The 16,149-nt window shown below is 36.4% G+C and overlaps 1 protein-coding gene and 1 long non-coding RNA gene across 9 annotated transcripts in view; one reads left to right on the forward strand and one right to left on the reverse strand.

Annotated features, from left to right (window-relative positions):
• IRAG1 (inositol 1,4,5-triphosphate receptor associated 1) overlaps positions 1 to 15,623 on the forward strand; it is a 61,254-nt gene extending 45,631 nt beyond the window's left edge. For 2 of the 5 annotated variants that reach the window (XM_015631864.2, XM_015631863.1), the window contains exons 13-24: positions 191 to 311; positions 1,167 to 1,197; positions 2,275 to 2,415; positions 4,402 to 4,533; positions 5,278 to 5,419; positions 6,107 to 6,156; positions 7,690 to 7,797; positions 9,002 to 9,069; positions 9,888 to 9,968; positions 10,455 to 10,574; positions 11,196 to 11,327; positions 12,274 to 15,623. In XM_015631864.2, coding sequence (XP_015487350.1) covers positions 191 to 311; positions 1,167 to 1,197; positions 2,275 to 2,415; positions 4,402 to 4,533; positions 5,278 to 5,419; positions 6,107 to 6,156; positions 7,690 to 7,797; positions 9,002 to 9,069; positions 9,888 to 9,968; positions 10,455 to 10,574; positions 11,196 to 11,327; positions 12,274 to 12,514 — 1,367 coding nt within the window. In that variant the 3' untranslated portion in view covers positions 12,515 to 15,623. The remainder of the gene's footprint in view (positions 1 to 190; positions 312 to 1,166; positions 1,198 to 2,274; positions 2,416 to 4,401; positions 4,534 to 5,277; positions 5,420 to 6,106; positions 6,157 to 7,689; positions 7,798 to 9,001; positions 9,070 to 9,887; positions 9,969 to 10,454; positions 10,575 to 11,195; positions 11,328 to 12,273) is intronic. The other 3 variants (XM_015631876.1, XM_015631875.1, XM_015631874.1) reach the window with 2 other exon arrangements.
• Positions 1,511 to 16,149, reverse strand: LOC107206235. 4 transcript variants are annotated; one of them, XR_001522337.2, is made up of 4 exons: positions 15,639 to 16,149; positions 6,069 to 6,162; positions 5,250 to 5,328; positions 1,511 to 4,728 (listed from the first exon to the last, which is right to left on the reverse strand). It is a non-coding gene; the product is annotated as an uncharacterized LOC107206235 (long non-coding RNA). The 4 variants fall into 4 exon arrangements; XR_004497913.1 differs by having other exon boundaries at positions 1,511 to 3,354; positions 4,447 to 5,328; XR_004497914.1 differs by having other exon boundaries at positions 1,511 to 3,354; positions 4,414 to 5,328.

The following is a 16,149-nucleotide window of genomic DNA, read 5'->3' on the forward strand; positions in this document are numbered from 1 at the left end:
TTTATAACAATAAATGGTGTACAAAAGCTGTAGCATAGTATATTAACACCACACTTCATCTCAGCAGGTGGCATTTGAAGCCTTAGAAAATGACAGTATTCTATTACAAAAATCTCAGATAAAATATTCCAGAAAAGAATGCATGCTTTTTCAAGTAATATTACTTTTTTTAATCTGAAAATGTCTTCAGGCCCTTCACCTCTCCCTTCCCCTACTGAAGAGGAAGAGACAAAGAACAGCTCTGATGTCATGCCCAGCATTCCTGATGTATTGCTGCGAAAACTGCGAGTGCACAGATCACTTCCAGGAAGGTAAAAGCTCATTAGAAGTGGAAGCACATGATCCCAGAGAGGGCACACTAATGGTCTGAATTCAACTTCCCTTACAGAGTTCCATTCACAGGGAGATAAATTGTTGCATCTTATAATGTGCAACACAGATTTTCTGAAAATTTTTGGGGAATGCACCAGCTTCCAGTAACTGGCCAACTTTTAAAATTAGTTTGTGAGCTCTACATAAAAAGTCTTAAACCTTAATTGCATGCTACAAGTAGATTTTTATACAGATTTTTCCACTCCTGGTTTCCAGGATTGCTGCTGCAGATATTTCAATTTTTCATTTTGAAAGTATTATTTCTCACCCCCATGAAAATAATCAGGCCAGATGATGCTTTCCAATGGTAGAATTTGGGCATGTAAGAGTTCTGTGATTTTCCTGCAGGTGACAATTTTTTCAGGCAAATGGAGCTTACTTTGCAAACATAGTTGAAGGACTCACTTGTGAATTCACTGATTTGGATTTTCCAAGACATTAAAACAATTCCAAACTTACTCAGCCAAAAATTATTCCTCCATTCACCCACATGGTTATGTACCAAAACCACCAGAGCCTTCCATTAGCAGAACTGTAAATAAAGATTCTCTGTGCAGGTGAAATAAATATTTAACATTTATGGTGAAGGAAATTTTATATACCTGATTTTATATAAATGAATGCATGAGGTGAAGAACTTCTGAGAGACCATCACTTGATTGTAATCAACACTAAAAAGTAGTGGAAAACTCTTGAAATTCAAACATGCATTTTGTTGCTCTTTTCAATTAAGTATTAGAATATCTTTGTTTTTAGAGCTAAAACTCATTAAAATGTGAATTTTTTACTTCTAGCTCCCCACCACTCACTGAAAAAGAAGTTGAGGTAAGTATGTTTTTATTTTAGACATACATTCCAATTCTAAGTGGTTACTTTAAGTCTAAGGGTGGTTATTAGAATGAGGTAATGGGATGATTTTTTTCCCCAAAATATATTTCTCATTAAAAAAAACCACATATTGGACTCCATCAAAATAACAATTTTGTGAAATATGAGCAATAGAAATTGTAAAATGACAGAGGAGGAATAAATAAAACATTTGTTTGTGTTTTTCATAATAAAATATGAATTCACTTTGGAAATAAGTTTAATATTCTAAAGTAGTAAAAAAAAAAATAGTTTAAATAAGACCAGAAACTAAGCAGCTTAAATTGCATTTTTATTAGCCAATATGAGCTTTGGGGCATTTTTTAATAATATCCTGCTGTTTACATAATTTTTACTTTCTCAGTTCAAGACAATAATTTTGTTTGCAGCTTACTCATTAGCTTGTAGGTTTTGTTTCTTGTATTATTTTAATCACATATCAGTCCAGAAAATATCTTTATTTACAATGCTGCAATCTACTGGAACTGTTGGAGCCTTGTGCTTTGCAAAGTATTAATCCTAAGAAATAATGAGTCTGGTAAAGAAAGAAACCATCTTTAAAAGCAGGGTGCAAGAGAATAAACATGTTAGCATTTAATCTTTTGCTGGCTTCAGGGGTAGGTGTTTATCCCTTAGGTAAAACAATGCTCATGGTGAGCTCATCCCTGGACTTCCTCTGCACAGACTATCTGTTTAAAAACCTTGGGGACCCTTGGAGGAAGTCCAGCTAGAAAACAGATCCATTGTGATTCTGATGCTTCTGGTAGGCTGCTTCCTTCATTATGTCTCTGCCCTACAGAGCTCCCAGAAAAACATCCAGAAAAAGAGGCAGTAATGCATTTATTATTCCTATTTCAGTGGTAGTAAATAGAAGTGATTTTTCAAAGAAAGCTAATTTAAAAATGCTTTCAATTTTCTGTTCCAAAATTTATTTAAGCAGCAAAGTTTGTTAATCACATACCTTAGTCATAAGTTGTTATTGAAAATTATATTACTGTGAGACTTATTGGAAAATGCCTTTTTTAATCCAAACAGAATGTATTTGTACAACTCTCCTTGGCCTTTAGAAATGATAGTTATACATTGGAATCTAGAATTCAGCAGGCAGAGAGAGAGAGAAATCTTACTGAAGAGAATGCTGAGAAGGAACTGGAAAACTTTAAAGCAGCCATTACGGTAAGAAAATAGTGGGAATTCTTTTCCTGACCTATAGTGTACATGAAAGTGCATATACATTGTAAATGTGTTTGATTTATAAATTCAGCCCCAAAACTTCATTTTCTGCTGCTCAAACTCCTTGCCATGAGCTGCCTACTACTCTGAGAGGGCATATTCTGCCAGACTGGGCCAACATTGCTGGAAATATCTAGAGGATGCTTCCCTGGGTCTAGCAGAATTCAGGAATAAATACTAGGAATTTGCTGTTCAGTTCTTGAAATAAGCCTGTGACAGAGCTAAGAGTATCCAGAACTGCAGATTGAGCACTAATCCATGCTCTCCTTGGCAAGACATCTTCTTTAGCAGTAAATTTGAGGTGTCCAGATATGAGAGATACCAAAATCTCAGAATCCTGAGATCTGTATCTTGAAAGGCCTCTTAACTGCAAATACTAGAAGGCACGATATGTTAAAGGAAACAGCAAGGAATGCTTAAGGAATAGATACAATCTCAGGATGATCAGGTTTTGGGCCTGAGTACAGGAGTTCATCCCAGCTGTCCCTGGTGTTCCTTTTTAGCAGTAGTTTTGAGTCCTTCCCGCCAGCTTTCTCTGGGTTTTCCTACTGGAATGACAAAATAGGTAAGATGTGTCAGCTTAAGTGCTGTGCATGTCTTTGTGCATAAAGGGAGGGATGGTTAGACTCCAGGCTGTTAAATGACATATCCTTAGACTTGGCATTCATTATTGCAAGGTGGTGCTGCCATTCTTATGAGAACAGTCAGGAGAACATATGATTCTCCCATTTACTTCAAGAACACCATCAGGAAAACACACAATTAAAGAAAGATTGTGATCTTCACATCTTTTCATCTGGAATTCCAAATCTCCATATTCAAATTAATTGCTTCTGGTAAACAAAAATGTTGAGAATATTTTGCTGCTCTTCCCTCTGTTCCCTGTGTAAAGAGCAAACAGAAACAGCCTATTAAATCTCAGGGTTTTCAGACTGAAATAGATTTGCCATATATTTCTGTAAAGAATCCCTAATTAGGGGAACCAAGGTTCATGTTGCCAGCATGGGACAGATGTGATTAGAATTTTCTTCCTTTAAGCAGTTCACATGCTACAGTCTGGCTTTTACAAGTTTCTTACATGATTTATAACAAAGTGGAAACTGTCTTCTCTGTGAAAGCTTTTGTTCTGGACAATGGAATAAACTAACAAGCAATTAAAAGCAGTGATGGCTTCTGTAAAATCTCTTATCATACTAAACCTAGACTTGTTCCAATCTCATTGAGAGGTTATCTTCATTTCTGTAGGACAGGCATGTGTTTTATGGCTCAGTGACAGTTTTACCAGTTTTTCTGATTTTTTAATCAGTCTTGTGATAATTGATGTCTTATTCAAAAACCTAATTTCAAGAGAAAGCTGATCTACATGAATTTCAGGGTTTTTTTGGAGAAAATAAGGAGGTTACAGTTGTCAAGAAAAAAAGGAAAATCTCAAATTCTGTGCATGATTTTTCTTAAACATATTCCCTTATGCCATTTTGGTTCTTGCAGTCAAATTTTGGTTGCAATCTACTATCAAAGTAGCATTGCAATTCTTGAGACTATAATGTTTAATTTTCCAAATAAGTGAAGTATCATGGAACTGAAAGAACACACTGGCCTTCTTAATACATTGTGCCCAGAAAATGAAAATGTCCTTTGTCCCTCAGTGATCATTTTTAAGTGCTAGTTGAAATGAGCTTAGCATTTGTAGAATTCACAGGTAGCAGGGCATGTTTCACCTGGATTTCAGAAAGGGAAAATATTACAGATGTGCTAAGTCCTCTCTAACTCCTCAGACTGTGTTCCTGCAGTTTGCAGTGAAGCATCGTGCTCAGACAGGGCAGCAGCACTCCGGGCTGGCTGTGGTGCCACTGCTGGCACATTTTGAGGCTCTGGCCACTCCATTTGAACTAAAAACATACTGATAAAGCTGCTCTATTTTTGCTTCAGTCTTCAGCTCACCTGTGGCACCACTATGAGCACAGGGAAGCCTACCAGAAGCTCCTGGAGGACATCGCGGTGCTGCGGCGTTTGGCTGCCAGGCTCTCGAGCCGCGCTGAGATGGTCGGAGCTGTTCGTCAGGTGAGGACATCCTGGTGTTTAACTCTATCCTGGATCCACAGGTTCACTCTTTTCCAGCTTGGGGCAGAGGTTATAGTCACCCTCTGTGTTTTATTTGCCATTTTGACAGACTAAAGACGTCTGTTGTAGTGCCAGGTAACAAACACAGCACGGCAGCCAAGGAAATGCCATTCCAACAGAAGGTTTCCCATTAAGCTATTTAACATATGTACAAGAAGAGCATATATTTTATTCATAACTACAGCTGTATCACAAGAAACTAATTTCAAATCAGTGCAGCACAAATAAGAAAACTTTTCTGGGTCAAAAAACTAATTCAGTCACCTGCCTTTGGCAATAGCTGAGTCAATTACAGAGTATGAGAACAGAGTGAGTATAAATAAGAACACATCAACACCCTCCCAGATTCAAGAATGTTCCCTCTGCTTTCTAAAATAACCAGGTTGATGCCAGGGACTAAGACCTTTGAGGGTTTGAAAACAAAAGTGGTATACCACATAAGCAATCAGATGGGCACACAGGCAGGGTATATGAATATATGACAAAATAAATTATTATAATATATGCATATGAATTGGCATTTTATTCTAACTATCTTAGGAATTTTCAGTCATGGAGGCACCAATACTTCCTTAAGAGCAGCAACTCCAGATTTAGCCCTGACATGGAGCATACATATAGAGGCAAATCATTTCTTGGAGATGTGTGGAGGTTACCTGGGTATTTCCTTCTTTTCTTCCTTAGGAAAAGCGAATGTCAAAGGCAACAGAAGTAATGATGCAGTATGTGGAAAATCTGAAAAGGACATATGAAAAGGATCATGCTGAACTGATGGAGTTCAAGAAACTTGCCAATCAGAATTCTAGCAGAAGCTATGGTGCATCTGGTAAAGAAAAATAAAAATTTAAGGGTTTATCTTGCCTCTAATTCAGAGAGATGTTGGTGTTATTAACAATTTAAAGTAAATTATTGTGAAATCTGTTCATGAAGTTCTGATCTACAGGAGTAGATTTTTAAAAGTTACAGTAATAAGTTAAAATGTTTCATATGAACCATAATTAATGCTATAGTACAGTAATTTGAAATCACTATCACTTATCAAATTCTAATGAGGTCAAATCACATTTTCTCGTGGCCTCTTGAAGTCCATGTACCCTGCACAGTTTTACTGCAACTACCTTTTAAGTCCAGATGATGGCAAAATTTCATTATTAAAAACAGTTTTCTTTTTGCAACATTTTCTCTCCTTCCCTTTGCTGAAAACTGAAATACGAGAATTTTCCTTTGCAAGAACTTGTGTATGGAGGCCAATAGTGGGTTTTTTGCCTGATTCAGTGAAAATAGTAATGATTTGATTATTTGCAATTATTTCAAATTTCTTGTGCAGCTGTAATTGAGAAGAAATGTAGTATTTCATGTATGACAATACTATATGACAATAAATACATGGTCACTTACAGACCCTGTGTAAATATACTGTATCTGAGTTTGAAATATAAGCAAGAATTCTATTAATATTACTTAGAGATACTCACATAGTCTAAGACTGTTCTTTGTCTTTGTTTCTGTGCAGAAGATGGGGTTCCTCGTTCATCTAGATCCATGTCTCTCACTGTTGGAAAGGTATTTCTACAATATAAAGTAAACAAACATTTTTTGTTTGTGAAATTTCTTTGTCTACATACACTCAGCTCTTTAGGCTGTGCTCAAAACAGTGCTGGTAACCTCTCAATATCATTCATGCAATTCAGTGCATGGGCTTTGCAATTTTGGATACATAATTTAGTATGACTTTGTGCAATAATGGTTGTGCCTGATGTGAATTCTTTTATTTCTACAAAACTTCCAAGTCTATCACAAAACTTGCTAAAACAACCTGTGATTTGGGAGGCATGAGTCCCAGTATGATGAATTTTGGTGATCTGGTGCATTATACTCAGTCTGCTGTTTATTTTCATACTGTTATTTGATTGGGTTGTAGTTTTTTAGGTTTAGTTTATTCCTGCCACCTCTGAGTGCTGGATATAAAGAATTACAGCACAGAGCATGCTGAGGGCAAGATGGCATTTCAGAATGAGAACCCCATAGGTTGAAGCAGAGGTCTCAAAAAAAGACTAAATTTAACAGGGACAAGTCCAAATGATAAAGAAGGGGATAAAGAGAACCCAAACACTAGAATGGAGTGCCTACCAATGCTGCAGACTTCCCAGTCTTTTCAGGAGCACATTAAATAAAACTGTCATTACTGAACAGATATGGTTTGTTTTGTCTAGAACCAGAATCATGGAGTCACTCCTAAGTATTCAATAAGCCTGTGTTTAACTCCTTTCCTGTAAAGTTGTATAGGGCTGGATCTTAAAAGTGTTTTTATATGCACTAAAACAAAGCTGTTGAATGCTATAAGTGTTTTGATGTTTTTGCTCAGTTGGAAGCATAGATTTTACATAGATTTTATAGGATGAAGCATTTGGCTACTTACCAAATGTCAGAAAAAATTTACATAATCTGTACTTGAGCTAGAATATATTGTTACAGTTAGCATGTGTTTGTCATAAGAAAGAATTTTTATGATCTTTGGGAAATATAAGCAGTGTTGCATGATGCTATCTAACAATTCAGGGCTGGGAGAGAAGGGGCTGCTCTTTTGTGGAAGGAGTAAAATTTTGCTTCAGTAAATTATCATTAATAGGTTTACATGTAATTAATATATCATAGTAGGTACAGTATATGATAATATGTGCATAGCAAGATAAGAATTTAATGTGTGACTTCATTATTTCCAGCCATTGTGACACTGGCACTTTCCCCAGCTTCATTATGCATCTGCTTTAATCAAAGATAAAGGCCTATGATAACAGTGGACAATAAAAACTCAGAACATTTCTGTTGTGTGATTTACCCTGCTGGGCTTTTAGTATGGAGGGAAAAAAGCAGCATCTCTGTGCCACACCTCATTTCACATTAAGCACTTACCATACCAGGCAGTACAACATGAATTTCTGGGGAAAACCATGACCTTTTATTTTAGTTCCCAACTTCCAACTCTCCTTACCCCAAAGGGGACACTGACCTATATCTTTGCCACACAAATTAACCTACAGAACTGTTCTTCATTCTGTCTTGTATGGTAGAAAAAATAATTGTTGTTTCTGCCAGAATATGCCTCGGAGGAGAGTCAGTGTTGCGGTTGTTCCTAAATTTAACTCCTTGAACATTCCTGGTCAGTCACCCACAGCTTCACCTATACCTTCAATGCCATCCCTGGTAAGTGAAACCCACATTTTAAATTTAGCAGTTTTTGTCTAAACCACTTTTGCATAGGGGGAAGCCAAATTTATGTAAAATGGAAGCTTTTTCATTGGTTTAACTTGTTTTGACTCCATCCTAGTGAAGGGGATGGAGAGAGGTAATTCCTGTTGTGTTAGGGGATATCACAGTCTACCTCCATGAATGATCCTCCATTTCATGAATGAAATTTTGGGAGCAGCTGAATAGGGCAGGCTGCTGATTTGTGGGTATTGGACATTAGTGAGACAATTTGCCTTTTAATCTGAAGTAACATTCAGGAAAGAAATAATGGAAATAGTTGTCCACTGTAGGAGAGAAATTTTAACCAGAAACCACAGAACACTGCTGGACTGCTGTTCTTCATTTCCAAAAGTCCACTGAACAGAAATAAATGTAATTGATGTACAGAAATGTACATGGTAGCAATTTAGAGGTTCTGTGATTATCTGGGATCAGTAGAGCCATCAGCCTCTATATTGAATTTTTGCTTGTAAAACAAATAAATTAAATAAAACTCTAATCTGAACATAATAAATCTACACAAATGCTTTGGAGAAAAACTCCAAGACATACTCGCTGTTCAGAAATGAAAAACCTTAAAGTTATGGGGTTCTTTGTTAAAAATATAGGGTTATTTAAATGAGGGTTTTGCTGAGAATCTAAATCTGTTTATCTTTTACTTGTAAGAAAAGCATCTGCTTGTACAATTTATTTATTATGTATTCAGAGTCAATTGTTTCAGGAACCAGGTGTGTTTGTTTGCCATGGTTTATTATGAATTATTTTTGTTTACAATTTCCCATTGAAAATTCGGCTAATAAATTAATGTTTTTAGGATAATAGGAGAGGAACAATAGAATAATTTTACTGTTCAGTGATCAATATATGAAGGAGAACATTTTCTGGGGAAAAATAAATAGGGTAGAAGGAAATGTCAGAGAAACTTCTTAGTGTTCAAATCCATTCTTTACTCTGGTTAATGGGAGCAAGGTGGAAGCACCTTATTAAAGATACTTTGCTTGTGAGTGTGGGAAGGAAACCTAAGCATCACACCACCTTTGTCATTTTACTGATCACTCATTTGAAATTAATTAATGAATTTTAATTGGTATTTAATCATTTAGTCATGAATGTTAACTAATTAATGAATGAAACATTTACTGCTGTGTTTTACTTACAGTCTGAATCACCCAGTAATGGAAGGAGCACCCTAACATCTACTCCTGCTCTGCCAGCACTTCTAGAAAAGTGAGTTTTGTCTAGGTTGTCTCAGTACCTATTAAATGCTAATATTAAATGGTAATTTAAAGAATCACATTTTGAAATACTGATATCACACCACTATACTATCACTAAATAGTGATATTACTACTACTACTTGTTAGAATGCTTTAAACATGAAAATTAAAAGCTTTCAGTGTGTACACTACAGAATATTGATTACAGAATATTTTAGATTAGTGCTGAGGCAGGACAAAATCTATCTTACAATTTTGTTTTACCATGTTCTTTAAAAAGAATGTAAATATGCAACAACTGAGAAAACAAAAATGGGAAACTACAGCACTGGCTGCTGCTATTCAAAAAAACTCAGAGATCTAGACCATATTTGGAAATTCTGTAAGAAAATACAACAACCAAAAAAAACTTATCAATATTTGACACCTAAGAAAACAAATCGTGTTACTGAGTAACAGAGGCAGAACTTGAAATTCAAGTTTGAGCATAAACTGTGTGTGCATGGGCCAGCTGGTCTAGTAGTGTAGAATTACTTAGACCAGCACAGTTTTGTATGTTTAAGCCCTTCAGGCTTATACTCATGGTTTGTTTAAAGTCCAAGTGAAAATAATGTCTACTGTAAACATGACTTGAGAGCAAGTCCATTGCTCACTGATGGTCTCAATCAGGCTGAACTATTTCAGTGCCAGGAAAATAAGGCCTGCAAAAAGGGTGAGATTCCAGAAGTTGAAAAGGGATCCATTGTTGAGCTTATTAAACCTTGACTTTGATAGATCTCCTATGTCTCAATCACTTAAACTCTCTGTCCCTGATAAAACAAATTCCAGGAGAGCACTGCAGGAAGACAGCAATATAAGACAGCTTATCTTCAGGCCAAATGCTCCAAACTTTTACTTGAGAAAAGTGAGGTATGTGTATTTTTTTTCAACCTGTGCATCAGTTCAGCATATAAAATCAGCACAGGAGAACACTTAAAAGGTAAATAAAAACGATGTTTTGTTGAATTAGTATTTGACATCACTTCTGTTATGTTCCTCTTATCTAGCAGGTTACAATTTCTAAGATGATATTTAGAAAGTTGAGGGAAATGTTATCATGAATAGAAAATAAATGTCATGGATGAACCAGGAAACAAAGGCTCTTTTTTTTCTTTTTTATAGAAGAATAAAAATTATAGTTTTCGTACCTTAGAAACATAATAATTACTGTTCTTTAACGACAGGACCCTGAAATTAATATTTTTTTTGGTGTTTAATTTTTTTCTTTTGTTAAGACATTTCATTTCTCCAATGTACATTAAAAAAGACAAATCATGACTCACAAAATTGCAACTCCAAATACAACACATTTCTGTGATGTTATTTTTTATTTGTCTGCTTCTTTTGTCTTGGCAGTGGGAAGTCAAGTGGAGAGCCTGACTGTGAAACTTCAACTTCTGTGCTGACACAGAGTGGGTTGGAAGAGATCAGTCCTGAAACTAAAGCCAAGATAGAAGAGGAAGCATATAACAAGGGGTGAGAATATTTTTTGTGTTCTAAATCTGTAAATATGTGCTACATCATAAGATGAGGACATATGTTTTTAAAATTTATTTTTAAATACAATAGTTATGTTGTTGGTGTCACAAAGTGCTTTACACAGCATATTTTGGGGTAATTAAAGACTTTGGGATCTGTTGCTGAATGTCAAGCAAAGAATTTTGTATTATGTGAAGAGTGAGACAAATTTTGATCCTCTCCTGCAGAATCCAGCATGCCATCTGACTTTAGCATTGAATTGCATTTATTCTCCAGGACAAAAAGAAGTGTACAGAGGATATTCAAAATGATAGAAAGTTATAGAGGATTGTTTACTGACTCCTTTACAAGAGACAAAAATTGTTCTCTGTGGAGAATAACCTCTTTTTTTATTTAAAATTATAAATTTGGTATCAGCTTTAATATAATCCTCTGTTCAGGAATGTGGCTGTGTGCCTTACTGGTGGCCTTCAGCTAGTTTTTACTCTTGTTCAAGTGCTGCAATACTGCTACTTGTGTTTTATTACATATAACAAAACATAAAGCTAATTTTTCATTAAATAAGATTGTGCTTATACAACATTCTAGACTAAGAAATAAATGTTTTGTCTGATAAAGATATCAGGAAGCCTTGAAGAAAACCAAAGAACTTCAGGAACTGAAGGAAGAAGATGAAGAGACAGCCAAAGAAAGTCATGATGAACATGAAGAAAGTGAAAATGAAGATGAGATAAAAAACCTGAAAAGCAGGTGAGACAGTGGTGTAATATGTCCATACAAGAGGGGCCACTTTTTTCTACTTGTGGTACCCAAGCAAGTGTTTTATACTATCATTTTGGCATGTTTTCCTCCTGGGGAAGCATATTGAAATAATAATATTTTCACAGAAAGTAAAATTCCAAGGCAATGTCGTTGCAAAACGCAAACTCTTGATTTTGGTATTTTGGTTAAAGCTATGTGTTGACATCAGGATGCTTCACCTTGATGGGCTTTGGTTCTGATTTGAGATAAAAGAATGCTCCATAAAAGTTCCTTAGATGCCAAAATGTATCCCTCTATGGATATGTACTGCCTCATAAAGGTTGTAATTCAGGAGCCTGAATTAGTGCCATTCCTGTCACTAGAGTGACACTGCATCCATCTGTACCTTAGTGAGGAATTGAATGCTGGCCAAAGCAAGTGTGATCCCAGGTAAGGCTGGGATCCTTACCTAATCCAGAAGAATTCATTTCCACTCCATAACTGTTATAGCTATAAACATCTGTTGATTTGAGATTTCAACCACCTTCAGAGAGCAGCCATCTCATTAGTCATGACACTCTTGGAAAGAAATGTTTACCACATTCTTCACATACCATATTCCAATGTTTAATTTAGTTGATCAAGGTATGACTAGTGCAGATTTTTTGCATGATATCAAGGTCTGAGATTTGCCAGCTGACAGGTGGGAGAAATAGGAGTCAAGCTTACAGTCTCCAGCTGTCTCACAAATTTTACTCATACAGAATATATCAAGTTGGAATATCTGAGTGTATAGCTCTTCATAAAAGAACTTTACAGTTTGATTCTTCTTTGACAAGGTGTTTGTATTGGGAAAAAAGATGGTGCACCACCTATGACACCTTGCAAATTGAAAAGCTTAAGGTAATAAATTTGCATTTGATTAATTTATAATAGTTTTCTTTTCATTTTACAGCAGACTTGAAGTCATCATTAATTATTTATATATCCTGTACCCCAAACTGTGCAAACACTGGAATGTGATGTGGCTTGTAGTGGCTGCAATAGTCATTTTTGCTGTGGTGTTGGGGATCTACCATTCCTACAACTCCTGTGATGAAAAGTCAGAGGCACCTGAAGGGAAGGCCAGCTGTTCTGCAGCCCATCAGTATTCCTGGTGGAACTCAGGACTCCGACAGGAGCAACGCACGGAATAACAGAGGAACAAGCACGCCCTCATGGTCCCTGAGCAAGTTTGTGTATTAGAGCACCATTGTTAAAGGTAGTGTTTAGTCATCCTTGTGGCTGTTCCACATGATCCCTTAGGCAAGGGAGTTACTCCACACCACCAGCTTTGGGATACGTGGTGAGCATCCCTTGCCAAGATGCCAATCTGATAAATAATCCTGTCTGTCCTCTTATTGTAAAGGACTCATACAAATAAATTAGTGTTGAATCATGGTAAGGTTGTGGCAGTAATCAGCAACCTGCAAGACATTTAAAAAAATGATTTGCACAGGACATTGACATTTTGAAGACCATTATAAAATCTGCATTTGCAGTTAGTGCTTTACTTTGCATTTCCTGAATTTATTGTTGATTGTCAAAGTACTAATTGCATTTAAGTCCTTTGGGTTTTAAGCGGCTAATTAATTTCTTTATTCATGACTATTGGGTAGAAATAGAAACACTTCCTTGGAAGAATAGAATTATATTCTAAGACCAAATGCCTTGCTGCTAAAGTAATTTTATAAGAGGAATTATCTTTATGATTATTTAAATGGAATGCTAAGTACATGCATAGATGAGTTTTATGATATACTTTAAGGATGGGACCTCCACTCTTTTTAAAATGGGATACTCAACAGAACCTAAAATGGGGTCTAGGTGGCACAGCTGATATCATCCAGTAAGTCTGGGAACTTCTGATATATGAAAGTTCCCAAAAATTTATGTATGCTACACAGAGTCAGTACTGGTTACAGCCAAAACTGGTAGCTGCCTGGAAGGGTCCATGTGCTACCCAAGCCCAAAACACAGCAATCTTGGACATGGGAAGCAATCTTCAATTCTGTATTGAAAAAGAAAACAAAAGCTCTTCAAGCCTCTGTGTAGAGGTGACTCTGCCCTCCTGCTACCACTGGAAATAGGAATTCTTTCTGCAGCAGGAACAGAGTTCTGAGAGCAGCCAGAACTCACCCAGTGCCTACATGAACCAGGCCATGGTAGCAGTGAGGGCTTAGGAGAGCTCACTGCATGTTTTCAGTAGTTCATTTTCAGAATCTGATGCCAAGACCAAAACTGATTTGATATACTTCCAAAGCTGAACTACCACATCAGGCTAGAATAATCTTTTGCACGGATTTTTTGCCAGTTCTGTCTATTTGGGTGTTTGTCAGTTCTTACACAAGAATGCGAAAGCTGAAATTTTTGGACAAGCAATTTGAAAATGGTGAAGCCATTACCTGTACAAAACTCAGCACCTAGGGCTGAGACCAAAATGTGTGTCACTGGAGGTGTGCCATTTGTACCTGCTGAGCGTCCCTTCTGAATGAAGGTGAACCATATTTGTCTTTCCAAAGCTACAGCCACAACAAAAGCCACAGCAAATCCAGTGTGACACTCCGTTGCACTCCTGTCCTGCATTCTCCTAGCATTTTCTGATTGAGAAATGGGTCTGTTTTCCAACAGAAGGATAAGAGTGTTATGAAGTACTGTAATTTCAGTTCCGATGAAGTCAATATTGTCCTGTCCTCTTTTCGGAGGAAACACTCAACCTCAAGCTAACTGTCAAAGAAAACAGGTTTCTAACTCAGTCAGAAATTTAATTCACATATCTGGCACTAGTAACAAGTATCCTGCTGGTGAATTTTTGTTTGCCACGTGTTTCTTAGAAGACATTTATAAGGAGAAAGAAAAAAAAAATAAAATAATAAAAAAAAACCAAGCAGACCATTACCACCTTTTTTTGAGGGTGGGGAGTGGGGAAGGGAGTCTATAAGCAATTAGAAGGTTTTGGGTTTCTTTTTAAGTATATATATTGAGGAACAGTGTGCTTAAGGAAGTTCAGAAAGGATAATGGGAAAGTGTGATTTGGTCTAAAATTGCAATTGGTAAAGAATAAGACAGGAGGTTTCTTGCAAATTACTTGGAATCTGCTTGGTTCAGTTAGAATTTCTGACTGTGAAGAACTACTGTGACCTTTCGTGTACTTTCAGTATTTGAAGAAACTTGTCAATTGTTGCTTGAATACTTCTTTAATAAAATCAGCTTCAACTTAATATTCTTTACAAATAACATTGATAACTTAATAAGGCAATAAAATGGAAGGAAAATACTCCTAAATATTATTCAGATTTCTCTGTGCCAAAAATTATGACACATATTTATGTGATTGTGGAAATGTTAGGCTGCACTGAAGAAAAATAATTAACAGTGCCTATAATTGAATTAATTTGCTTTTGTTAATATCGGCACTGTTGTGAGTCCAACAACTTACTTTAAGTACACATAGAAAGTTATTGATATCAACAGGACTCTATAATTGCTTAGTGTTAAGCATGTGGAAAGGTCTTTTTGGTCAGTGGGTGAATGAGGTCTCCATCATCTCCTAAAATTCAGCACACTGCCTTTTTGTGGTGTAAGTGCAAAGGGACAATTCCCAGAAGTAGTTGTACTGATTTGAACTGAACTACTTGTATATCTGAGGCAAGTGTAATTTTGCCACAAATGAACTGAAAGAGGCAAGAAATTTTAGTGGAGGTGCAAAAATAAAGATGAAGTTTACTAAAAAAAAAAAATGAAATAAAAAAATTGATCTTTTTATAACTACTTTGAGCAAACTATCCACTAAAAATAACAAACCACAATGACTAACAGCACACTAAACAGCTATGCTTATATTTTTCAGTTATTTAATTTAAACACCTTTTGTTTAATAGCAAACTAGATTAAGCTCAAAAATATTCTAAATACAATTTTATCTGTTGGATATTAGTTTGCTTTATCTGGAGAAAAAAAAGCCAAACAACCTCTTCTGTGTTCAAAGATCACATCAGATAACAAGAAACAGACCTATTATTTATGCTATTACCACTGAAATAGTTTTCTTGAGGTGCAATATTTATTTTTCTGCTTTAACAAGACACATTTATGGTTTCTCCTGCACAGCACTAATGTTTCTAGCAAAAGGAATTTCAAAAGGGCACTATTTTTGTGTATCATATTTAAATTTGTAATATTGTAAGATTTTGCACAAGTGTGCTGGTATTGTACTGTATAGTATCACATACTTGAGTTTTGAAATAAAATTATGGTTTCAAAGTCCTCAGTGTTTTTTACCTTAAAGATTTGGGGTGCTCTGTCTGCATATTGGTGGCCATGTCCTCATGAAGTAAGTCCTGCTTTGTCTACACTGTTACGTGTTCCGAGGATCTTGCTCTTAGTCTTCCAGTTCTTCAGGAAAATGGTACAGAAGAGAAGGGCAAACTCCTGTGTCAGTGGAGAAAGTGTTTGGAAGCAGGGTCATCCCTGCCATGCCCTAGAAACCAGCTGGGAGAGGAAGCTGAAATATCCTGGAATGAGTTTAAACTCCTGCTTCAGAGGCAGGCCACGTGTCACGGAGGAGGCAGAACAAGGGAAGCCACAAGGGAAATCTGTAACCTGAGGATTCTGGGCAGAAGGTCAGGAGTTTTTATTTGCTTTGTGTTCTTGTGGACTTGGGAGGTCCAGGAAGTCTGGGTCTTATGGGGAGCAGACTTTCTTGACCAACGGGTAGGAGTCAGTCCTCAAGTTCTGAATCTCTGATGGTCTCTGCCAGGCAAACTCTGGCACATCAACAACCTGGAAAGGA

This window comes from Parus major, chromosome 5 (genome assembly GCF_001522545.3).
Source record: "Parus major isolate Abel chromosome 5, Parus_major1.1, whole genome shotgun sequence".
NCBI classification, from domain to species: Eukaryota; Metazoa; Chordata; class Aves; order Passeriformes; family Paridae; genus Parus; species Parus major.